This window comes from Mytilus californianus, unplaced genomic scaffold (assembly GCF_021869535.1).
Source record: "Mytilus californianus isolate M0D057914Y unplaced genomic scaffold, xbMytCali1.0.p SCAF_4, whole genome shotgun sequence".
Taxonomy (NCBI): Eukaryota; Metazoa; Mollusca; class Bivalvia; order Mytilida; family Mytilidae; genus Mytilus; species Mytilus californianus.
This window is the reverse complement of record NW_026262690.1, coordinates 62269045-62297028: the sequence shown is the minus strand read 5'-3', so window position 1 is coordinate 62297028 and position 27984 is coordinate 62269045. Positions and strand designations below refer to the sequence as shown.

Genomic DNA, 27984 nt, shown 5'->3' with positions numbered 1-27984 from the left:
AAAAAAATAGTAATCAAATACATGTCCCTTTCAAGATTATAAAAAGAACAAGCAATTGTTTCAATTTTGCAAGAATTAAAATAGATTTAACGTAACTTTATAACTATTTTTCAACAATATTTTTCTATAATTGAGTTGAATACTTGGAAGCAATAACAAATTATATATCAAGAAGTCTGCTTTCTAAAAAAATCAATAAAATCGAACCGAAGCTTTTAGAGTCGGTACCTAAATAGAAAAATACAAATAAAAGCTCATGAGAGCTTTTAAAACCGACATAGATACTTCACAATTATGCATATCACATACATATAACATATCATGCACAATACAGATAAATATACACATTTTAAAATCATGCATATATCAATAGCAACATGTAATAAACAAGTCATATCATGCATTTTAAAGAGTTCAAACTAAGAAGCATATATATATTATATATGTATCAAGCTACAGCACGTAAACAAAATATTCATGTTCTAAGATAAAGCCACAAACCATTATATGTATGTACTTAGCTAAAGCAGTAAAAACTATTTATCATAAATTAAGCTAAAGAACCAAAGCAAAATATCGTATTGATTCATACATCTAGATAATAACAATATATTTATATTAAGAAGAGAAAACTTTTGGATCCACCAGTTCCATACTTTAGAACCTGATGGTCTAAATGAAAAAGATGAGAAAAGGGTCAGGAAAGATACGTTTATTATGTGGCATAGTCGTTCATATCTCTGTGATATTGGCCAATGGACGTTTAAAACTTACACTACTGAAATATATATATTTTTTGAGCTTCATCCAATTGATTTATTAAGCAGCAAAATGAAATGTACAATGAGCTGTAAAAGTTTCTGCATCCGATTTCACCTGGAGAGATGCACGCCCGATGAAACTAGTTTGTTCAGCGAAATATTGTGTTTATTTTTATCGCATTGTAAATATTTTTTTCCATTTTGATATTTACATACTAAACAGTGTGTTAAAATAACATTGTAGATAATTTATATATATATATATATATATATATATATATATATATATATATATATATATATACCAACAGTGTACATATATTCTTGGAAATACAAATCTTATTTTTTGAGATCTGAAAATTTTTCTCAGAAATATTTCCGTTTATACATATTATATACATTAGTATAATTATAACGCTAATCATACATCCTTTGACATTCTTTGCCAATTGTAATTCTCTGTATCACTAATTTGACTTCTGAAGCAATTCTTTGATGCGCGACCCCAAATATATTGTATCATATTGGTTGGTTTCTTTTACTATCAAGAATGTTGTTACACAATAACAATAAACAACTTTGTGTATGTTTTTTGAATTATTACCCAGCATGTTTTAGTTTCAGAAAAAGTGAATTCTACATAAAACCTCTAAAATAACTTAGTCTTCGATAACGATTTTTTTTATTAGTTGTTATTGACTTCAAACTATCTGTCAGTAACTGTGTGTACTCTCAGATCTGTACTCAGTCTGTTTTGTTAGTAGGGATGAAGGCAAGATATCTACCATTCCACGTCAGGTCTGTGTTTTTGTTTGGGTTTTTTCTGCTTTGTATCGATCTGATGAGTTAAGCCTTTCTCCACTTATTTTTATAGTTTGTTCTTCTGTTGTACTGTAATACCACTGTCCCAAGTAAGGAGAGGGTTGAGCCCTCACAAACATGTTAAACTCCGATACATTCTTTATGTGCCTGTCCCAAGTCAAAAGCCTGTAGTTCAGTGGTTGTCGTTAGTTCATGTCTGTCATTATTGTTTTTCGTAATCTGTTTGTTATACATTAGGCCGTTAGTTTTCACTATTGTTGTGTTCATATTTTTATGTCGGGGCCTTTTAAAGCCGACTATACGGTATGGATATTTCTCATTGTTAAAGGTCGAACGGTTGCATATAATTGCTTACCTTCACTTCATTTGAACTTTGGTGGATAGTTGTTCACAAAAAGTGATACCAACACAAGTATTGAATCCGCAGTATACCTTTTTAAACCTGCAAGAAAAAAATGGCATACACTTTTAGAGATGTCGCATATATTTAACACTGATTTCATGATTTTTCACTTACTTCCTAGAACACCCAAGAAAGTCTGCTGGCTATTTCCTGTACCAACACTATTTGAGGCATAGCAAACATAGAATCCTTCATCATTCTGGACAGCACTGGAGATAGTTAGGGAAGGACTTGAAACTGTTGATCCAGTAAATCTGTTTCCAATTGACATTGACTGGGAAACACCATTAACAACCTTCTGCCAATATACATTGTTGTGTCCAGGATTGGCTGAAACTGTACAGGTTAAAGTAACTGTTCCACCAAAGTTAACTGAGTATGAAGGCTGAGATATGGCGACCACAGGTAGACCTAAAACATTTAAACATGATTAAATATACTCTGTATATGCACTTGAAAGAATTTGACAATATGCAATAATAAATAAATTAAGTCAGTGATATATATACATCGACAGAAAACCGTTATACAAAGCTTCAAATATAATACTGTTATCTCCATTCAAATGCAACTAAAAGAGTACTGCTAAATCATACATAAAATGAGTCGAACAAATTCAGCACATGCAGACACAATTTTAGACCCTCAATAGTACAATTAAAACCTTGAAATCTGTAGCGTTATCAAATTCCAAACAATGCTGCATAAGAATAAATTTTCTATGGTGGATATCTGTCTCATTTGCAATCAATGCACACCCCTTACTTTTACGATCATTAACATTTAAATGTTACCCAAATTTATTGTTAAATAAATTATGATACTGCATCATCATTACACTGTTTTCCTTTGCATTAGACTATAGCATTGCATAAATATATGTTATGTACCTGATTTTATCTTAGAAAAAAACTTATATGTGTAAGATGCATTCTATGTAATCTTGTAAAGCTTTGTCTGATGTAAGAATTAAAATATGTTTTTTTTTGGTTTCAAACATTTATAAAAGCGAAATATAGAATTGTGTCCTTCCTGTGCCATACAGATGGGAATCCAGATGTGATGTAGGTTATCCTGATGATTTAACTAATTACCTTCTTTACAGATCATAATCTTGCAGTTCTTAAACCCTCCCCTTGTCCCCCATCCCCCCTAACTCGAAAGTAAAGAAAAATAAAGTTGGACATTCCACATCACCAGTAATCTGAATTTGCGAACATAACAAAATACTCAACTAACACACGCAACTCTTGAAATACAGAACTGGTTGTAATGCATCTTATTATAAATACTAGTTATTATTGATTTAAAGAATAAAATATTCTAAAAAAGACGCTAAAGAATTATTGTTATTTCACAAAATATTGTAATTAAGCTAAAGAACACTGTAATTCTATACGTATATATGTCTTGTAAAGATATTTTCCATTTTGTTTTGTTTTGATGGACCGAAATTAAACACCCTTCTTGAAATCTACTTAAATTTATTTTACTACGCCATGCTAGACATGATCAGGTTTCTCTGTCTCTAGTGGAATGTTTTTCTCAATTTTATATAATTCTGAAATTTTTGTGACATATTAATTATTACAAAAACTATGATAAATCTTGTATCTCATTAATTGGAACTTGTAATTGAAAGAGGGAACATTATAAAATGTATTTATCATTTCTTTTAAACAAATTTATTAATCTCACATTTTTGTCAGATGACAAAAAACTGCAACATAAAATACACGTAATAATTTCTATATGAAAGTTTGTAAAGAATATCATACTTCCAATGATATCTAAGAAAGTCTGTGAACTCTGGCCTGTTCCTAAGCTTTCAGTAGCTGTGCAAATATAAAATCCTTTATCATTCAAGTCAGCTGAATTAACTATTAAAGATGGAGTTATAACAGAAGATCCCTCATATTTATTATTGGCAAAGGTAATAGGCTGAAATTGATTGTTGACTAATTTCTGCCACTGTACAGTCGTATGGGTTGGGTTTTAATATCTCATTTCACGATTTTACATTGTAAATAGTTGAAGAGATATATAAGAAGGCTCAATGAAATAAAATGACAATTCAGTTATAGAACCATTTTCTTTTTAAATTCAATATATTATAAAAAAAAAAAAAATTTTTTTCTGATTTATCCTCTTAGCAATGAAGGTCATTAGGTAAAAAACAGAATGCACATTTTGTAGGTAAGTAATCAATAAAATTATTTTTTCATATGTATCTCCTGTGAAAATGTTACTAACACTAATAACATAAAGAAAGCATTATAACTGTATAAAGAAAAAAAAGTTTAGCATGCTATATGAAACCATATAATGCATATCAAAAATAATTCTAGAACTAAAATTGCAATAACAATCCAAACCTAGAGGCTAAAAGAGCTGCAATAAGGAGTAGATTGGAGATTTCGATTATGTTTGACTTATTTGTAGATCTTTTCTTGCTGATCATTTTTGCTATTTAATGTTTCTGTCTATCTATTATAGTTTTCAAGATAATAGGCAAAATTGAAAAACTAGAGGCTCTACAGAGCCTGTGTTGCTCACCTTTGTCTATGTGCATATTCAACAAAAGATTTTTCATTTATTTTAGTTATAATAAATCTTTTAAAACTATAATACACCTGTAAATATATTATAAGGCTGTTGAATTTTTCTGTACAAAAAACACTATACCTTAAAAAAAATTGAGCCAATCTTTTTTTTCTTTTTCTGTCTATGTAAAATAAAGCCTGATCTAATACTTATAGTGCTACTACAATACAAAACAAGTGTGATAGGAACAGGGATATAGGCTATTATGAATGCTGCATGCACATGTAGTGGGCTACACATACTTCCTGTTACAGATAGTGTGGTGGCTATACTTTGTCCTGTTCCGACACTGTTGGTAGCAAAACATGTATAATCTCCTGAGTCACTTTGTGCTCCATTAGATATAGTCAGAGATGGAGTGGTAGAAGTACTACCGCTGTATCTATTGGTGTTGGTTGTGCTTGTAATAGTCGTTACAGTACCACCAATATTTCTTTCCCATTGTACTGATGTGACACGGGGATTAGAGGTAACTGTGCAAACAAGAGTAATAGAATCCCCAATTGTAATGGAATATGATGGCTGTTGTATAGTAACAGAAGGTGGGGCTGAAAAAATAAATTGTACATCACCTTTACTCTGAAATACTTCTATCATAAAATATTAAACCAGATCCCTTCTGCATATTTGTCTGATAATTGACACTGCATACAAAAAGGAATAATTCACTACACTGTAATATAACTTAATTCCATGTACCTCTATATTTGGATTGTGTATGCCCTTCAACTTTCTAGAGGCATGCACTCAGTACAGAATGCATTTAAAAGTCAAAACATAGTGTCGGTAAACACAACATTGACAACTGATCAATTATAAAAAAATCTAAACCACACTCTCATAATTATAACCAATCAGAATGAGATTTCAAGAAAATAAGCATACTCACTTCCAGTAGCAGACAATGTAGTAGTTGTACTCTGTCCTGTTCCTACACTGTTGGTGGCAAAACATGTGTAAGTTCCTGCATCACTTTGTGCTGCATTAAAGATGGTAAGAGAGGGTGTGCCGGTAGTACTGCCACTATATTTGTTGGTGTTGGTTGTAATTTGTGTTATGCTTCCACCAACATTTCTTTGCCAATAAACGCTTGTGACAGTAAGTGTAGATGTCACAGTACACATCAAGGTCACAGAGCTACCAGTGGTGACTGAATATGATGGTTGTTGAACTTGAACTGTAGGTACAGCTAAAATGAAACATAAAAAAACATTATTGATCACCAAATTACAGATCTTTTCCTTCTACCCATGTTTATTTTGAATTATCTTCATACCTTGGACTCACTGATAAAAACTGAGGTGTCAAACTAAGGCTTTAGGAGGGCAAGTTTTACTACAGCACATTTCAAACAATATATTATATTTTTGTAGTACATGTACCAATCATTTATTTTGGGGAGGGAAAAACTAAAACATTGATGGCAGCTTATGAAATTTCTCCATTAGCCAAACAACTTGTATTTTCACAAATACAACTATAGACATATTGTATAACTTAAGGGAATTTAAGGAATAGTACACAACTGCTGAAAAACAAATGTGTTTTTTTTTTAATCCAATTTTGATTTAAACTGGTACAGGCATGTAAATTTCTTGAATGCACATTTACTGGAGTTTTAGAAAAAAGACCATTATTTTCAGGCAAACATTAACTACTTCAATAAAATATTCACACTTAGAATAAATTTGTCATAAAATACACATATCTCAAATCTGTAACCTCAATCTGAAACTTCCTTTTTTTTCTTAAAAAATCATCATTCCAAATTATGCAATTGGCACAAAAATGGAACTGTCCTGACCTTAAATTGTACAATTTAATCATCAGAGGTTTCCATTAAACTTGTCTGTACATAATCTTTAATAAATTAAATATACTAAATTTTGTAAGTCAAAAGGCCATGTCTTAAAGGGCAAGGGTAAAATATCACCATGACAATGCGATCAAAATACAAATACCAGTAACACTTTATAAATGTTGTGCTTCCAAAACCCTTTTCTGGATTTACCTTCATAAGGAATGCTCAAACTTCAATTTTTGACAGCCATGGATGTGTAATAGCGTAGAAACATTAGGGATATATTGACAAGTGTTTATTGATAAAGTGAGATTCTCTCAGTTTTTGAGATGTGAGAAAGAGACTTATCATAAAAAATGTTCATAATAAGAAAATAATGGCCATCAGATTACATTCATGTATTACAGTATCAAAAACTAAAATCACAGGTACCACCAAAGGGAAAACCCTTTAAAGGGCAAAATTCTTTTAGCTGAATACCTGTTTATTGTTGCTCGGCAGAAAGGAAAAGGTTACCTATGCGCATATCGTGCATAAACTTTGGTACTGTAAATGTTAATTTTACTGTTATCTTTTCAAGTCAATCTAATAAAAGTGTTTTAGTAAAACCTACTTCCAGTAACAGACAGTGTAGTAGCTGAACTCTGTCCAGTTCCTACACTGTTGGTGGCAAAACATGTGTAAGTTCCTGCATCACTTTGTGCTGCATTAAATATGGTTAGAGGTGGTGTGCCGGTCGTACTGCCACTGTATTTATTTGTGTTAAATGAGGATGTGATGGTTGTTATGGCACCACCAACATTTCTCCCCCAGTAAACATTATTGACAGTTAGTGTAGAGGTCACAGTACACACCAAGGTTACAGAGCTACCAGTAGTAACAGAATAGGATGGTTGTTGAACTTGAACAGTGGGTACAGCTATAATTAATAATAATACCGTGTAAATATCTCATTCCATGATTTTACATTGTAAATAATTTGAAGACTCAATTAAATGTTCTATTAAAAAAAAAGTTTTTTTTAACTTATATATCCTCTTTGCAGTGAAGGTCATTAGGTGTAAAACAGAATGCACATTCCATAGGTAAGTAATCAGTAAAACAATTTTTTCATATTGATCTATAAACTTTTGAAAGCAATCGATGTATAATAATATAGTAACATTAGGGACTAAATTGACAAGCATTTCCTGATTAACTGAGATCATTCCAATTTGAGAGATAAAATCATGACACAGACTTACAAAAAAAAGTTTATGATAAGAGAGTCATTGTCAACATATAACATGTATGTATTACAGTATTAGAACTAAATCACTGGTTAGACAATCGGTAAAGTGGCAAAATTCTTTCAGATGAGCACCTCTTTATTGTACATGCACCAGAAAAGTAAATGTTCACAATTATCTTTCATGAAATTATAAAAGGCACTAACTGAAAGATATGTTAATTACTGAAAAGCAAACATACATTTGAGAGAAAAATTACATCACTATTAATCAAGTCAGTCTGTTAAAAGTGTTTTAGTAAAACCTACTTCCAGCAACAGACAGTGTAGTAGTTGAACTCTGTCCAGTTCCTACACTGTTGGTGGAAAAACATGTGTATGTTCCTGCATCACTTTGTGCGGTATTAAATATGGTTAAAGATGGTGTGCCGGTTGTACTGTCACTGTATTTATTTGTGTTAGATGAGGATGTGATGGTTGTTACTGTACCACCAACATTTCTCTGCCAGTAAACATTATTGACAGTTAGTGTAGAGGTCACAGTACACACCAAGGTTACAGAGCTACCAGTAGTAACAGAATAGGATGGTTGTTGAACTTGAACAGTTGGTACAGCTATAATTAATAATAAAACCATGTTAATATATCAGTCTATGATTTGACATTGTAAATAATTGAAGAGGTACATAAGGAGACTCAAAGAAATAAAATGTCATTTCAAACAGACCCTTTTTTTCTTAAATTCAATTTCTATTAAAAATTCAAGTGTTTTTAACTTATTTATCCTCTTAGCAATGAAAGTTATTAGGTGTAGGTGAGTAATCAGTAAAACTATTAAATAAAATAATACTGTACATTATATAAAACACTTACTTCCAGTAACAGACAGTGTAGTAGTTGTACTCTGTCCAGTTCCTACACTGTTGGTGGCAAAACATGTGTAAGTTCCTACATCACTTTGTGCTGCATTAAAGATGGTAAGAGAGGGTGTGCCGGTAGTACTGCCACTATATTTGTTGGTGTTGGTTGTAATTTGTGTTATGCTTCCACCAATATTTCTTTGCCAGTAAACGCTGGTGACAGTAAGTGTAGATGTTACAGTACACACCAAGGTCACAGAGCTACCAGTGGTGACTGAATATGATTGTTGTTGAACTTGAACTGTTGGTACAGCTAAAATGAAACATAAAAAACATTATTGATCACAGATCTTTTACCACTGTTTATTTTGAATTATCTTCATACCTTTGACTGACTGATAAAAACTGAAATGTCAACTAATATAAAATTAAGGAGTTGTGGTGTGATTGCCAATTAGACAACTACCCACAAAAGTTTAAATGAAGTATATGTTAGAAATTAAAGGCAACTGTACAGCCTTCAACAATTAGAAAAACCCATACCTTATATTCAGCTATAAAAGGCACAAATATCAAATATATGAATCAATTCAATTAAGAAAACTAATGGCATAATTAATAACAAAACAATTTACGAAAAAAACAAATATGACAGACATGAACTAATGACAACCACAGAACTACAGGCTCCTGACTTGGGACAGGCTGAGGAGGGAAAGTTTGACTACAGAACATTTCAAACAATATAATATATCTTTGTAGTACGAATCATTATTTTCTTTGGATGGAATAAAACTAAAACGTCAGTGGAAGCTAAATGATATTTCTCCAGTTGTCAAACAACTTGTATTTTCACAAAAAACTCTTACAGACATATTTCTTAACTTAAGGGTCCATGCAAAAATTGCAGAAAACTTAGGATTGGTGAACTGACTGGCGCAAACCTACAGTTCACATTGGATTTGCTGGTAGGTGACAATAATTATAAATCACTGTACTTATTATTGAGAAATGAGGGATTTAACATTCAATCACTTTGCAAAGATTTTACAGCAGAAAACCTTGAACAAAATTTAAAAAAAAAAGTATGGATAGAATTTAACAATTTGTTTGGAGGGGAAAAAATGGAGACAGCCTCTCTGTATTTTCAATATTTCCAAACAAATATAAAAATTGGTATAGTCAGATTAAATAATCTTCTCTGAATTGAATACATTTATAATTTGAAGACTCTACATGGTGATTTCTCTTGTACTTAATAAATAGTTTAGCTCTGTTTTTAATTTGAGTAAATGTTCGTTAGTTTGCTGGAAAAGCATATATAATTGTAAAATTAGGCAATTTGAAACATGGTTTGTAACAATGCACACCAAGTAGGACTTTATCCAATCTAAGGAGTAGAAGCAGTCACCCGAATTAAAGTCCCAGTAAAGATGAATTTTTAAACTTTAGTTGTTTTAGTAAATCTAATGTGTTTGAATTGCTCAATGTATTATTTTTGAAAGAATGATAAAAAAAATTGTATGTCTGCTTCAAACATTATAAATATTTTAGCCTAAAATAGGAAATGATTTCATTTTAGTTAGTTTTTCCTGAAATAGTCACCTTCATCACCTCGCCCATTGAAAGTTAGGTTGGAAAATAAAGAAATGGTATATAAAAATACCTGGCTGAGAAAAATTCATAGGCCGATGCAGCTCTCCGAAGCAGGGGCTTAAACTTTTTGTCCAAGCCTCCTACAAAAGAATATTTTGGTAATAATATTTGTGGGTTAGGAGTGGCACCACTCTTAATTTTGCCAAAAACTGTCATAACTTTTGCGGAATTGTGCTGAAAATCAGGTTTTAATGAGTCACCTATATTTATGCCGTCACAAATACATCACTAATGATGCAATTGGTGAAAAATCTTCTCTTTCTGACACAATTGGACATTTTAACTTCAAGTTTTCACAACATTATCGCAGTTTTAAAAAAATAAGATTTTAGGGCCAAAATTATGGGTTAGTGAATCAACTTCTTTCAAATGTTCAGGAAGATTCAAACCAAAAGATTTTCAAAAAGTACAGGATGATCAACAGGCAAACAATTAGCCCTAAAAATATCAATGGCTAAAATGGACCATGTGGGTACAATCTAAGGAATGGTACAAAACTGCTGAAAACAGATGGGTTTATTTTGTTTTCTATTCAATGCAATTAAACTGGCACAAGCATTTAACTTTCTTGAATGCACATTTACTGGAGCTTTAGAAAAGAAAAAAAAAGTTGGATATTTTCAGACAAACAATAACTACTTCATTAAAAATTTAAATTTTGTCATACGAATACACAGATCTCAAATCTGTAACCTCAATCTGAAACTTCCTTTTGTTCTCTTTTTTTTTTTTTAAGATATCATCATTCTAAATTATGAAATTGGCACAAAAATGGAACTGACCATAAATGATACAATTTTATTGTCAGAGGTTTCTGTTAAACTTGTCTCAACATAATCTTTAATATATTAAAAGAATTTTGTAAGTCAAAAGACCATGAGTGAAAGGGCAGCAGTAAAATATCTCAATGAAAATTTGATCTTATCTTTCATGAAATTATAAAAGACACTAACTAAAGGATATGTTATATACTGAAAAGCCAACATACATTTGAGAAAAAATGACATCACCATTAATCAAGTCAATCTATTAAAAGTAAAACCTACTTCCAGTAACAGACAGGGTAGTAGCTGAACTCTGTCCAGTTCCTACACTGTTGGTGGCAAAACATGTGTATGTTCCTGCATCACTTTGTGCGGTATTAAATATGGTTAAAGATGGTGTGCCGGTTGTACTGCCACTGTATTTATTTGTGTTAGATGAGGATGTGATGGTTGTTATGGCACCACCAACATTTCTCTGCCAGTAAACATTATTGACAGTTAGTGTAGAGGTCACAGTACACACCAAGGTTACAGAGCTACCAGTAGTAACAGAATAGGATGGTTGTTGAACTTGAACAGTTGGTACAGCTATAATTAATAATAAAACCATGTTAATATCTCATTTCATGATTTTACATTGTAAATAATTGAAGCGATATATAAGAAGGCTCAATGAAATAAAATGACAATTCAGTTATAGAACCATTTTCTTTTTAAATTCAATATACTATTAAAAAATTCTAGTTTTGTAACTAATTTATCCTCTTAGCAATGAAGGTCATTAGGTCAAAAACAGAATGCACATTTTGAAGGTAAGTAATCAATAAAACTATTTTTTCATATGTATCTCCTGTGAAAATGTTATTAACACTAATAACATAAATAAAGGTTTATAACTGTATAAAGAAAAAAAAAGTTTAGCATGCTATATGAAACCATATAATGCATATTAAAAATAATTCTAGAACTAAAATTGCAATAATAAGCAAAATCTAGAGGCTAAAAGAGCCTGTGTCGCTCACCTGCATCTGCAACAAAGGCCACTTTTGGTAAAAATTATTAGTTAATGGGCCATAAACTTATAAAGAGTTAAGTGACAATTTCAGTCATGTTGACATATGTGTAGATCTTGTCTAACTTTTCATGAAAAAAATGGCTAAAATTATGATTAAAGTGCAATAACTCAAATAACAAGTCAACTGCAGATTTCAGCCATACCTTTTTTTAGTAGATCTTGTCTTACTGTTCAATTTTGCTATTTAAAGTTTTTATCTTTCTACTTTTGTTTTCAAGATAATAGGCAAACATGCAAAATATTGGGGAAAATCTTCATTAATGGGCAATAACTTCAATAACGAGTCGACTGACAATTTCAGTCTTGTTGACTTATATGTAGATCATGTCTTCTTGATCAATTTGGATTATAAAATTTCTATCTAAATATTACAAATTTTAAAATAATAGGTAAAAATGAAAAGAAATTGGGAAAAATCATCATTTAAGGGCAATAACTGCAATAAGGAGTAGATTGTAGACTTCGATTATGTTTGACTTATTTGTAGATCTTTTCTTGCTGATCATTTTTGCTATTTAAAGTTTCTGTCTATCTATTTTAGTTTTCAAGATAATAGGCAAAATTGAAAAACTAGAGGCTTTAAAGAGCCTGTGTCGCTCACCTTGGTCTATGTTGCATATTCAACAAAAGATACTCTCCAACATTGTAGACAAGAACAAAATTCATGACAAAAATCTCTGTTTTGTTGATCTTGTATTGCTGATCATTTAGTCTGCAAAGTGTCCCTCTATCTTCTTTAGTTTTCGCTCAAAACACAAAAGAGGGTAAAAAAAAATCCTCATTTAAGGGCAATCACTCCTATAAAGAGTGACAGTCTACTAACTATATTGGCAAAATTTGACTTGTAAGTAAATCTTGCCTTGCCCGTCTTTTGTGATTCAAAGTGTCTATGTATCTATATTAATTTTTAACATACAAGGCAAAATGCAAGAAAAAAATGATAAAAATCGTCAATAAAGGGCAATAACTCTGATAAGGAGTTGTAGGACGATTTCCTCTATATTGTCTTATAGTTAAGTTTCTATCTATCTATCTATCTATCTATTATAATTTTTAAGATATAAGGCAAAAACACCAAAAAAATGGTAAAAATCGTCATTAAAGGGTAATGACTCTAATAAGGAGTCAACTGAAGATTGCGGCCATGTTGACTTATTTGTACATGTTGTCTTGCTGAAAATTTTTGCTTTGTCAATGCTGTGCTTACGATGATCTGACAACTCTTTGTTCTTCTTTCTGTTCTTGTATTTATTAAATCAGCCAATGCAATTTCAGCCTTTAAATTTTGGAAGTGTGTGTAAGATCAAGACTAAACCAAAGAATCACGAAAGGTCTTCAAAACATTAGTAGAAAAGAGCACTGTCAGATCCTAGTAAGTGAAGAGCAGACACAGGATCACTTTTTTTTTATCAGATTGAAAAAATGAGAATGAAAATATCTAAATAGACTCAAATTTTAAAGTGAGGCAAATATCTAGCATACAACAAACTTTGGAAACCTTCAGAAACACAATTAAAAAAAGGTTTACAATTTTTATTATCCTGGAACATCATTAGCAGCAGTCCTGCTTAGGGTTAATCTAAAAAAAAAAGGGCCACAGACTAACCCAATTTATAAAATGTTATTTTCTTTAAAAAGTAAGTTGTGAGATTCCGTCAACATTGTCTAAACAATTTATTGGAAAGGTTAAGCATCAGATACAACATTATTTGCTCATCAAAAGACTAACTTCAGTTGTTGCAAGAGGATGTAATAGTGAATTGTGCAAACAAGGACAGTCAGATAATAAAGGGAATTAAAGTCTGTTCCACTTTTGATTTACTCAAGAATAGTACATCTAAACAATCAAAAAAAATATCATAATTCACAAATCTCAGCAAAACTTTTGTGAAATTTATAGCAAATGGAACAAAGAATAAAACCGTTTCTTCATCAATTTCAAAGTATGCCCAATAATTACTTCTTTGAGGAATATACTGTGTAGTTTCCTGTAATAATGTTCAATAAACATTACTGATTATTTTATGTTGTTTTGGTTTTGTATTTTTTTTAAAAATGTTGCATTTACCTCATAGAAGTACTAACTGGGCATGCTCAAAATGTATGAAAGGGTTTTATAACAGTAAAATTCTGTGCACAAGGAAGGAAAGAATATAATATTAAGACAGTCATAAATAGTGTGAAAAAATAATACATTTGTTTAAAACTTTCATAAAAAAGACATGTTAACAGGGAACATCATTAATTAGAACAAGATAAAGATATGTCCCTTTCATCATTTGTTTCTTTTCTTTTTTCTCAACTTTACCCAGTATTCTAAATAATTATAAATATTTTATCATTTTTCAATTAATTGCTGCAATATTTTTTTTCAATATTATTATTACCAATTAAGGAATGACTGTAATATTTTTTCTGTCTATGAAGAAATAACATCAAAAATGTGGTGCACACTGAAAAACAAGCGTAGCTGGTTATTTGATAGTGTGCACCACATTTTTGAGGTTATTTCAAATAGACAAAAAAATATTACAGTCCTTTCTTATAATTTAATTCTAAAATCCGTTTTTAAGGAGTAAATCATGAAAAAACATTGATGACATCATGGTTACATGACAAATTTATGTCAATGAGCTGATAGACAAAAAAAAACTTTCAGCCAATCAGAAGACATGTTACATCCAAAATTAAATTATATGAAAATAATCATAAATAAAAGAAAGGAAGGAACTGTTATCAAGTTACAAACATTAAATATTTTTAACTATGAAAACCATGAGCAAAGGCTACTGCAAAAAAAAATACTTAGGAACTAAATAAAATAAGCATGCTTGGATCTTTTGGACAGTTGATTTCAAAATACAGGAGGCAATTATTTAGGGAAATCGATAATTTGTTACATTTCTTTTAATGTTTGTTAATACAAAAAGTGACTATAAACAGCAAAATATGAAATATTTAGATATCCTTGAAGTTAAAGGTCAATATCACAATTCCATCAATAAATGATTTATACTTTATAAATAATTATTCTGAAGCAAAAGCAAAATAAAAGGAAATTCAATTCACTAGCTGAACACTTGGTTTGAGATCATAAAGGAAAAGGTAATTGTTATAGACGAAAAGATTTAAAAATAGATGACATTAAATACTAAATTAAACATTAACAAATTCAGCAATTTTATCTGTTGTGAAATCATTATCAATGCTTTTAAAAAGTCTCATGTCAATTACTTTAATATTCTAACATTTATAACTGGCCACCTTTGATAATGTAGTTAAAAATAAACACTTAAAAGCATTATCAACAACACCCTTACCATGACATGAGACTAAAAAAAAAACCATCACACATGTTTTAAAATTTTGACAACGTTCACAAATAAGGACCTTAATTTTTCCGAAAATTAGATAACCGTTTATTCTAATGGTAATCATTACTACAACATCAAATAAATCTTGCAAATAAAATTTAAGAAATCTTATAATGAATAAGTCATTACAAAAAAAAAGCTAGCCTGCATTACCTTCCCCTAACATTGTTAAACACATGTTAATTACACCATTTTATTTATCAAAGAGACAATCAGCATATTTAAAACAAAAGAGTTCTTTACAGAGTAACTACAGTTATCTTTCTTGGTACATTAATTTGGTCATCAACATTAATCAAAATGTCTTCTTTTGTAACATGAATCAGTTTTTATGATATTTCTCTAGCTGAATGAACATGATAAAATAACAAAATACTTTTTGAGGTGACCGTCATTGGATTAGACTATCCTCAGGTCACGGGGATTATTCTGCCCCATTTCCGAAAACAAAGAAGTAAAATGTATTATTGAAGTGATCGTCATTGGATTAGACTGTCCTCAGATCACGGGGATTATTCTGCCCCTTTTCCAAATAAAGAATTAAAAATGCAAAAGTAAAATTATATTACTGTTTTCACACAAATTCTTCTGGCATTTGTCCTTTCTGCAGCACATTTAAAAGTTCAATGCCAGAAGCTCCTCTTTTGGTCATAGAATTTGCAAGCTGAACTTTTCCTGGACACCATTTTACCTCAACATAATTGTGTTGTATCATTTCACATATAGCTGCAATATCTATTCTCAACCTTTTAGCCTCTACCAATTTGGTTGATTTTAGTTCCTCAGTAACACTTTTGCTGTCAATAAAAGCTGTAATAGGTATAATTTGTTCCTCAACAAATGTCTTCAATGATTTTTCGAAAATATAAAGCTGTTTCCAATCCATCTTTGTAAACTTAAAGCTTCCGCTACTATAGTAAACCGAACTACCCTTTTAATCTTGATGGCTTGCCATGAAATGGGACAAAATTTTCCAATTCAATCTTTTATCCAAACAATGTGAGCTCCTGTACTCCCTTCACCATCATTAATATTTCCTAAAGCTGCATCACTAAAAACAAAAATTTCCCAGTCTTCTGTTACATTTCCTTATAATGATGGGAAAAACTGAATAGGCCTTATGTCCTTTAACTTTCCAATGTTTTTAATAGCACGTAGAAGATCACATACTAATGCACTTTTCAGTTTAGTACTTAAATCAACAAGTTCAAAGGCTAAATCTGGTCTTGATCCTTGCACTGCCCAGTTCAACTGCCCTACCATTCTGTGATAATCTTTCTGCTCTTCTTGGGTAAGTTGTTTTAATTTCTGAAAGGCACGCTGTGGCTCTATGTGTTTGTGATCTAGTTTTTCCATGTCTATTGAATGATCTAGTTGTATACCTTCATTGTTTTGCTTTATCATGAAACCAATATAATGAAATCCTCTTCTTTAATTTTTCCTGCTATGAACGTCTTCCATAATTTTTCCATCAGTTTTTCAAATTCTTCATTTCCTGCATGAAGAACGTCATCTACATGACAACAGAAAATACCTTGGACAGATCCCTAAACTGTCAGGATTAACAAAGTAGGATTAAGTTTTGATTGTCTACATCCTAAATTTAAGAGTTCATCTTTAACACTTACATAGAACTGCCTAGCTCCATCATTTAGTCCGTACAATCCATGTTTAAGTTTCCAAATGAATCCTTTTGGTGTATCACTTCCAACTGGAGGTTTAATATGGACGTTCTAATTTGTTTCCTTGTAAAAATGCTGATTTGATGTCGGTAGTTTTTATTGTCCATTTCTTGCTTGCAGCAAATGTAAGGAATATTCTAATAGATCCTATTTCTATTGTAGGACTATCTTTAGGAATGAAAGATTGTTCTTCAAAACCCCGAGCTACTAGTCTATCTCTAGTGTTTCCATTTTTATTTGTAATCACCCATCTAGTAGAAATTGTCTTTTGGCCACCATCTTCAACTTCCTCATAAGTGTTAAATTGTTTCAGCTTTTCTAATTCTAGCTGCTTTGTAATGTCACTGTCTGTCTGATCCACTTCACCAGTTGTATGAACTTCAATGTCATTGATTAGGTCTTCTAAAACATTCCATTCTAGACTGCCCAAGTCTACACTTTTTTTGTTCTTCGCTTACATAATCTTTCACATTGTACCATGTTTTGTTACCTCCTGTTGCTTTTCCAGCTCTTCCAAGCACACTTGTACTTACCCATTCATCTGAGCCTGGTAGTTTATATCGAATGTTATCATCTTTCTTTATAAGATTCAAGTTATGACTGACGGCTGTTGCTTCATGAGATAAATCCTCTTGTGCATTTGTTATAGTTTCTGCAATAATGTCAAGGGATTTCTTTTGTGCAATAGTTGGTTCTTTAAGTTTCTTGCCAATAATAGTATCACTATTCTTCAACGCTATGTTATCTTGTTCAGTATTTTCTCCCAAAATTGGTATTTATTTTTGCACAATCTGTTTGGGGATACCCTGACAAATACTCCGCCATTTCTGACAAAAACAATTTTTCCATCTTGGAAAACCACTTTCCCCGGTCCTAGCCAACGCTCTTCCATTTCTCTTTTATAAAACACCATGTCACCATTCTCATATACTTGTTCGGCTGCTCTTACTTTTGACCGCAAAGCTCTGTGGATTCTTTCATCTGCCTCAGTCTGAATGTATGTTTTCCGTGTCTCATGTAAATTATTCAAATGTTTGGCAAATGCCTCACTACTAGTTGTTCCCTCTAACGCTGGTAGTTGTGCTTGCATCAAATTTGGCAAATGAGGATTTTTACCAAAAAACTTACTGGTGACTGCTGAAACCATTCCACATTTGCAGTGAATTCCGTGCCATATTTGCCCATGATAAAAGTGTTCCTGATCCTACATTTTTGTTTTCAGCCTCAAGTTTAATCAGCATAATATCAGTAATAGCATGTACACGTTCACAAAGTCCATTCTGGTATGGGCTCATTCCAGCTGTTGTACATACTTTAACATTTAAAAAAGATGCTACCTCCCTCATCTCATAAGAACTAAATTCTCCTCCATTGTCAGACATGAGTGCTCCCATTACTCCGAAGATTCATACCGAGTTCTTCATTAATGGCTCTATTACATTAGTAGGTTTCTTTCTATTTATAAAGACGGACACTGTATACCTTGACCACATGTCTATCATATGTAGAATCCAACGGTCCTTATACTGTTTCAAATCTATAGTAACTTTTTCGTTAAATTGTTTTGCCATAGGCATTGAGACTACCAGCCTTGGTGGTGTCACAGCATACATTTTGCAGAGTTCACATTTAGATTGAATTTCTGAAAGGTCCTCGTCATATTCTTCTTTCCAAATTCCAGCATCTTTCAGCAATCCTACAAGACGTTTCTTTGGTGGATTGACGATGAAGTTTCAATAAGGCTGATATCCTTTTCGAAACATTCAATTCATCTAACCTGACGTGTTTACTTCTTCTACTTTCAATGTTTCTGTTTTATCTATGGGTATACAATACTGCCCTGATGATGTTAGGTTCAATGATACTTCCTTTCCCATTATCATTACTGTGTCATTCTCTAATTCCATTTTGACTCCTGCCTCTTTCATAGCTGACCTCGAAAGCAAGAGAGGAATATCTGAGTCAACCACATCAGTTTTCAGCTTCACTTGCTCACCAACCATACAAATTGGTAAATCATACTCTCCAACTGATTTCGTCTTGTCCCTCCTCCAAACTTAAACACTTTATGTCCGCTGCGATTGACAACCTTTTCTCGATCTTCTTCATTCAGTTAAGAAATGTAACTATTGAGCCAAGTTTTTCCACATACTGTACTACTACATGCACTGTCCAATACTGCACAATTACGAGCATCATTTCCTAGCTGTTTAATGTCTTGCTTTTGGTAAATAGTGAATAGAACAGCGTGTTCTTCCTCTTCTATAATATTTACTTTTGACAAATTTTCCCAGCTATCCGGACATTTTGCAACAAGATGCCTGCAAGAGCCACAAGATCTACATGTTAAAGGTTTTCCATCTGGTCCTGTTGGGTTTAGATTCTTTGCCCCTCTTTGTGATGACTGAAATCCTTGTCCACGTCCACCACCTCTACTATATTGCCCTCCACGCTTATAACTGTTGCTGTTACCCCGTTTAACATAACCTGCCGCCCACAAAGCTTCCTCGTTTTCAGCTAAAAAGGTTGGTTCAATTTTTATACTCTGACCTATATCTTTCACTTGACCTCCTTCTCCCTTAAATTTTTTATAATGCCGTTTTGCTTCTTTATAAAGTGTAAATTTATTTTCATAGTTCATTCCAGTCAAGACTAGCATCTTTTCCTCTTTTGTGGTATTCGCTTTAGGTAACAATCTAAAAGCCAAGATTTCTGATGGTAATTTCATATTTTTCTTTTCATTTTTCTATATTTGCTGTCTAATTTAGCAACATACTCATGAATTGACTGACCTTCAGGTCTTGTGAAATCTTCAAAATCTTCAAACTTTTCCAAGCTGTCAGCAAGGTCATTCTTAGCAAGATGCTTATCCAGAAATTCTACCAATGTAGTAAAACCAGTGTCTTTTTTCAGATCTTCAAGATCAATTTGATCAAATACTTTTTCTCTGATTTTTTTTTTCATCATCCTCTGGCAAAGTGAGTGCAACTGCTATGCCTCTTTTCATTTTACCTAAATCTGTAATTTCACTCCATACTATTAATTCCTGTTGTTTGTAGAGTTCATATGATTTTGATTTGCTGAAAGATGGTAGATTAATTCTTGTTGCCATTATACTTTTTACTTTTCTCCTTTTTTTTCTATTTTTCTGGAACTTCTATGCATATAAAACCCTCAGGGGATCAGATTATTATGACAGATATACTTTTTACACCCAATATTATTGTTCTTTTACACTCTTGACAACTACACTGGATTCACTAACTCTTAAATTCATGTACGTTCTGCTACCATTGTTAAAGGTGTAATATCACCAAATCATAGTACGTCACATCCGGTTGCATACGAAAATAGGTCGAAAAAAAATATTCCCTTGAATTTGACAGTTGTAGGTAATTGATCCTACATTTCATTGCAGTAAAACATTTCTGGGTCATAAACATATATCTTGGGTATTTCAAAGCACCATTATTTTTTTATTTGGGGTTTCTATAGAATATTTTGGAAACTTGAGGTTACATGGTTACTAAAGCTTGTACACAGGTTAAAACAGGGGGAAAATTTGATTGGTTAACTTCCAGTGATGGTTATTTTCTTATATGCAATGAAATGTTTTGTGAAATTTGTTCTATAGTACTGGACAGGATAAAACTTTACTCATGCCAAGTATTTCTTTATTTGAAACAAAGATAAATTCTGCACAATTTTTGAAAAGTGCAAATTTAACAAAGACTAATAGGGGAAAATCAATGGTGGTATTACACCTAAACACATGTTAATTACACCATTTTATTTATCAAAGAGACAATCAGCATCTTTAAAACAAAAGAGTTCGTAACAAAGTAACTAGAGTTATCTTTCTTGGTACATTAATTTGGTCAACAAAAATACCATCCTAAAAAAGCACATTTTTTGGAATCACTCCATCAAATTCAAGAACTGCCACAGGAATCCATCATATTAAAATCAGATCTTCAATTGCTCCTGGGGGCCTTTGTGGCCGAGTGGTCTAAGTAGTGGAACTGCAATTTCATTAGCCTATCCGTGTCAACACCAAGGTTGTGAGTTCGAATCCCTCATATGGCAGGTGCGCTCGACTTCAATCTCAATTGATTAGGATTGTCAGTTTTCCTACCAAAGGTCAGTGGTTCTCTCCAGGGACTCTGGATTCCTCTACCAATAACAACTGACCACCATAAAATAGCACAATAGTACTAAAAGTGGCATTAAACACCAATCAATCAATCAATTGCTTTTGCTTACTAATATCCAATGAGAGGTGCTAATAAAGTGACCTTTAAGTTAAACACCAAACCATCAACATCATTATCAATTTAAGCTAAAATCAAATTAAGTAATAAACTAGTCTATAACATTTAAAAACAAAAACTTTTTATATCTTTTGCATAAATGAAGTCATTCAACAACACCTTGAAAAGTCAAGAGGACACCAATTAAATCTACAACAGCGTTTCTTCTGGTGGCCATGATTTTATGGTCAGATCATATGTTTTCGAATGTCATATGAATTCGTACTATGCATGCTTTTTCAATGGTAATTGTGATGTCACAATGCATTCTTAATAGCACAAAACCCATGAGACGAGGATATATACACAATAAACAAAAGATCCTTTCATAAATTATCCCTTCTATATGCAAAATCTAATTACAATGACTCACAACAATAGCTTGAAAATAAGACTTGTGGTCAAGTTGAGATGAAATATATATTTTTTTATTCTGTGGAACTGAAACTAATTTAATCATCTTAGTGAACAAAATGACCTTTAATTCTTTTTAAATGTTATTGTAGTGCATAAAAGGATAAAATGAGAAATTCAGTACTAAATATAGATAATAGAGAGAACTACTTTTAAACATAACATAATACAGAATAAATAACAAAATTACTTACAATTTGAGGTAACAGACAGACTTGCTGTGTTAGCACTCTGTCCTGTTCCAGCACTGTTTGAAGCAAAACATCTATATGTTCCAGCATCATTTGTATCTGTATTGAATATGGTGAGTGATGGAGTAGATGAAGTACTGCCGCTGTATTTATTGGTGTTGGTAGTGGATGTAATTGTAGTGATAGCACTATTGACTGTTCTCTGCCAGGTAACACTTGTTACAGTTGTAGTGGACGATACAGTACATGCCAAAGTCACAGTACTTCCTGAATTGACTGAGTAGAATGTCTGTGTAATGGTCACTGTTGGAACAGCTGTAACAGAACGAAAAAATTGCATTTTATAGGAATTTTTTACTTCGTGTGAAATGAAGTTTTTATGGAGTTTGGACATTCAAAACATGGCCTCTGGTAGATGTGTTTTTATCTGACAAAATAAATTCTAAAAGATTCTTTCATTACTGGTAATCATCCCCCAAAGTTTTGTTTAAACTGCCGAATAAAATTAAAGAGAAAATGAAAAAGTGCAAAATCTAATTACAATGACAAACAACAATAGCTGGTAATTGACTTTTATTTAAGCTGAGATAAACTATTGTTTTAATAATGTACTGGACTGAAACTAATAAAATCATTTTACTGCACATACTCATATCTCAATTTCTCTTCATAATGCTCTTGTGCAGAAAAGGATAAAATGAGGCATTTCAGAACTAAATCTGGATACCATCAATTCAGAAATTATTGCGAGGTTTTTGTCGAGCCTGCGACTTTTGTCGCAAAAGCGAGACATAGCGATCCTACATTCCGTCGGCGTCGTCGGCGGCGTCCACAAATATTCACTCTGTGGTTAAAGTTTTTCAAATTTTAATAACTTTCTTAAACTATCCTGGATTTGTACCATACTTGGACAGAAGCTTGTTTATGATCATAAGATAGTATTCAAAAGTAAATTTTGTTAAAAAAAAATCCTGTTTTTCCTTATTTTACTTATAAATGGAGTTTTTCTGCCAGTTAACATTACATTCACTCTGTGGTTAAAGTTTTCAAAATTTTAATAACTTTCTTAAACTATCCTGGATTTGTACCAAACTTGAACAGAAGCTTGTTTATGATCAAAAGCTAGTATCTAGAAGGAAATTTTGTAAAAAGAAAAATCCTGTTTTTCCGTATATTACTTATAAATGGACTTATTTTTTCTTCCAGTTAACATTACATACAGTCAGCAGTTAAAGTTTTTAAAACATTTATTAGATTCATAAACCATCCTGGATTCTTACCAAACTTGAACAGAAGCTTCTTACATTCAAAAGATAGTATCTAGAGGAAAATTTTTAATAATTATTTCCCCATTTTTGTTGAGCCTGCGACTAACAGCAAAAGTAGGCGAGACACTGGGTTCCGCGGAACCCTTACGAATTTTTATTAATGTGAATAACGCCACTGGGTGATGATCGCAATAATAAGAAGTCACACTTTGATATACTGTCATACAAGTGAGAGGTTTAGCTAGCTATAAAACCAGGTTCAATCCACCATTTTCTACATAAGAAAATGCCTGTACCAAGTCAGGAATATGACAGTTGTTATCCATTCGTTTGATGTGTTTGTTTTTTTGATTTTGCCATTTGATTGGGGACTTTCCTTTTTGAATTTTCCTCGGAGTTCAGTATTTTTGTGATTTTACTTTTTGATATTTCATACATATATCTTTATGCACATTTTGTCATAAAATCACAATAATTGATTGAGCATTTTTGTCCATTCTTCGAAATAATCACAATAATAAGTATACCCAATATTTTTCGAATTTACAGTAATAGAGTGCTATATGCTATTTCGAGACGTAAAATAATACAGAATAAATATTAACATTACTTACTATTTGTGGTAACAGACAGACTTGCTGTGTTAGCACTCTGTCCTGTTCCAGCACTGTTTGAGGCAAAACATCTATATGTTCCAGCATCATTTGAATCTGCATTGAATATGGTGAGTGATGGATTAGATGAAGTACTGCCGCTGTATTTGTTGGTGTTGGTGTTGGATGTAATTGTAGTGATAGCACTATTGACTGTTCTCTGCCAGGTAACACTTGTTACAGTTGTAGTGGACGATACAGTACATGCCAAAGTCACAGAACTTCCTGAATTGACTGAGTAGAATGTCTGTGTAATGGTCACTGCAGGAACAGCTGTAACAGAACAAAACATTTATTTTTATAGGAATTTTTGACACTGTGTGAAGTAAAGATTTTTTGGAGTTTGGACATTCAAAACATGGCCTCAGGTAGATGTGCTTTTATCTGACACAATAAATTCTAAAAGATGCTTTCATTACTGGTAATTATCTCACAAAGTTTTGTTTAGACTGCCAAATAGAATTGAAGAGAAAATGAAAAAGTGCAAAATCTAATTACAATGACACATAACAATAGCTGGAAAATAGACTTTTGGTCAAGCCAATATAAAATATTGTTTTAAATTCTACTGAACTGAAACTAATTAAATCATTTTACTGCACAAAATCATCTCAATTTCTGTTCATAATGCTGTTTTGCAGAAGAGGTTTAAATGGGGCATTTCAGAACTAAATCTGGATACTATCTATTCAGAAATTATTGCGAGGTTTTTATTAATGTGAATAATGAGACTGGGTGATGATCGCAATAATAAGAACTCACGCTTTGATATTTCATACATATATCTGTATGCACATTTTTTCCTAAAATCGCAAAAATAATAACTTGAGCATTTTTGTTCATTCTTCAAAAATCATAATAATAAGTGCACGCAATATTTATGGCATTTACAGTAATAGATTGCTATATGCTTTTTCGAGACGTAAAATAATACAGAATAAATATTAACATTACTTACTATTTGTGGTAACAGACAGACTTGCTATGTTAGCACTCTGTCCTGTTCCAGCACTGTTTGAAGCAAAACATCTATATGTTCCAGCATCATTTGAATCTGCATTGAATATGGTTAGTGATGGAGTAGATGAAGTACTGCCGCTGTATTTGTTGGTGTTGGTATTGGATGTAATTGTAGTGATAGCACTATTGACTGTTCTCTGCCAGGTAACACTTGTTACAGTTGTAGTGGACGATACAGTACATGCCAAGGTCACAGTACTTCCTGAATTGACTGAGTAGAATGTCTGTGTAATGGTCACTGTTGGAACAGCTGTAACAGAACGAAAACATTGCATTTTATAGGAATTTTTTACCTCGTGTGAAATGAAGTTTTTGTGGAGTTTAGACATTCAAAACATGGCCTCTGGTGGATGTGTTTTTATCTGACAAAATAAATTCTAAAAAATTCTTTCATTACCGGTAATAATCCCACAAAGTTTTGTTTAGACTGCCAAATAGAATTGAAGAGAAAATGAAAAAGTGCAAAATCTAATTACAATGACACACAACAATAGCTGGAAATAGACTTTTGGTCAAATTAAGATAAAATATTGTTTTAATACTGTACTGAAACTAATTAAATCATTTTACTGCATAACATAACCTCTTATTCTGTTTATTTTGTTATTTTAGTGCATTAAAGAATAAAATGAGGCATTTCAGTACAAAATATGTTGTGTTAAATGAGGAGGTGATGCTTGTTACTGTACCACCAACATTTCTTTGCCAGTAAACATTATTGACAGTTAGTGTAGAGGTCACAGTACACACCAAGGTTACAGAACTACCAGTAGTAACAGAATAGGATGGTTGTTGAACGTGAAAAGTGGGTACAGCTATAATTAATAAAAATGCCATGTTAATATATCATTTCCTGATTTTACATTGAAAATGATTGAAAAGATACATCAGGAGACTCAACTAAATAAAATGTAATTTCAAACATAGTCCGTTTTTATGTATGTTGGCGTTTGTTTTTGTAGCAGTTCAGTGTTTCTGTTGTTCCGTTTTGTTTCCTCTTATAGTTGATGTGCTTCCCTCAGTTTTGGTTTGTGATCCGGATTTGTTTCAGTTAAATCGATTTATGACTATTGAACAGCGGTATACTACTATTGCCTTTATTTATAGACCCTTTTTTCTAACATTCCATTTTCTTTGAAAATTCAAGGTTTTTTTTAACTTATTTATCCTCTTAGCATTGAAGGTCAGGACTGGAGGATTTTGAAAATAAATAACTCTGCCTTGATAATCACAAAAATAAATGGTATTGAAAATGAATAACTCGGCAGGTCTTTAAGCCATTTTATAAATGCTATTCGAAAGTATGAGGTGGCACCAGATTCTTCATAAAATTCATCTTTTTTTCAAAAAAATTCGGGAAACACTTCCCAAATCTTTTAATAATAAAGGTATAAATATTATTTAAATATACTTGAAATGTCTGAAAATGGGGTTCATTTAACTTGAGGTATATTGGCTCAGGAACACTTACCTCACTTTTATTACAGGGCTGTAACTACATTGAGGCAAATGCCTTTATGTAGGAAATTTTAAAACCAAAAGCTTGTCTTCATATCAAATTGTTTTCACAGCGAGTGTTTGCAAGAAGCAAGTTCTGATCTCCCTTGGACGTAGAACCTGTTTTTTCGGGATCAATGTTTCTTTAAATTTGTCTTTTGTTCATTGATTGCCCTTCTGTATTCTCTTAGTGTTGCATTCCTTTTGTGATTTAGTAATTTTGTTTTCAACTTGATCATGAGTTTTATTTTATTTAAGATTTTTTAGCTAATTTTACAACTTAACTACTTTAAATTGTATCCCAGTTAAGAGCTACATCAAGTTGTAATTGAAATGTGTTATTAAAAATTACTTGACCTAGTTATATCACTGATAATCAGCCCCCTCTTAACTTAATTTGAATAAAACCCCATATAATTTACAGGTATAAAAGATTTAAAATCTGCATGCCGAAACAACAACAAAAAAAAAAACAAAAAAAACCAGCAGCCACATACTTTACTATGTGAATTACATTTTTACTTTATTCTTCATATTGGTCTTTTGATGTTGTCCATAAAAACTTAAGTCTTACGCTGAATCTATACATTTTGCTTTGAGACCAAAATATTGTCAAAAAATTATTAAAACAGAACTTGCGTTTTCAGAATAACTTCAATAAGAAAGGGTCTGGGAACGCCCAGAAAGCACGATTTTGCATCATTTGTTCTATAGTTTCTTAAGGCCTTCAGCGGCTTCAAAACCCTTCAAAATTTTTTGGCCTCGCTCCGCTCGGCGTACATATATTTGCCAATACTTTTAAAAGAGGCTAGTCACAGCCCAACTCTAATACCGTGTATGTATGCAATACATGTATATGCAGTTTAGAATTCAGAAGATTCATTTCCGCAGAGGATGATGATTAATTCTGATTAAATGGTACATTAATGACTTGACTGTACATGTATTATTTATAATAAAAAATGAATTTAAAAATTGTATGTTTTCAAACATTATTAATATAGTTATGAAAATAAATAATCAGTCCCTTGTTTTAATGAAAATGAAAAATTTTGCTTCAACAGAGCAGAAAATAAATAATCTGTCCTCTTAGTTTACAAAAATAAATAACCGATCCAAAACAAATCCTCCTGCCCCCCCCCCCCCCCCCCCCCAGAATATCAAATGGTCGTCCCCTAAGTTCCTACATCCTTCTACCAATGTTTTATTTTTTAATTCTCTCTTTTATACCTTTGACTCTGACTGATAATAATTGAAATGTCCAACTTAAGCTTTAGGAAGGCATATTTTACTACAACAAAATTCAAACATAATGATATACTTTTGTAGTACCAATCGTTATTTACTTTGGAGGGAAAAAACTAAAACGTTTATTGTAGCTCATGCAATTTCTCTAGTTGCCAAACAACTTGTATTTTCACACATACAACTTACAGACATATTGTATAACTTAAGGATCCATGCAAAAATTGCAGAAAACTTTAGATTGATGAACTTACTGGCGGAAACCTACAGTTCCCCTTGGATTAACTGATAGGTAACAATAACTATAAATCACTGTAAAAGAGAGGCGAAGGATACCAAAGGGACATTCAAACTCA

The 27984-nt window shown here is 32.0% G+C and overlaps 1 protein-coding gene across 1 annotated transcript in view; it reads right to left on the bottom strand.

The window, feature by feature from the left end:
- The window catches only part of LOC127698596 (hemicentin-1-like), a 213465-nt gene that overhangs the window by 158485 nt on the left and 26996 nt on the right, over positions 1–27984 (bottom strand). Inside the window, exons 3-4 of the mRNA XM_052202108.1 lie at positions 24825–25136; positions 23828–24139 (exon numbers count right to left, since the gene is read on the bottom strand). Of these exons, the coding sequence (XP_052058068.1) occupies positions 23828–24139; positions 24825–25136 (624 nt within the window). The remainder of the gene's footprint in view (positions 1–23827; positions 24140–24824; positions 25137–27984) is intronic.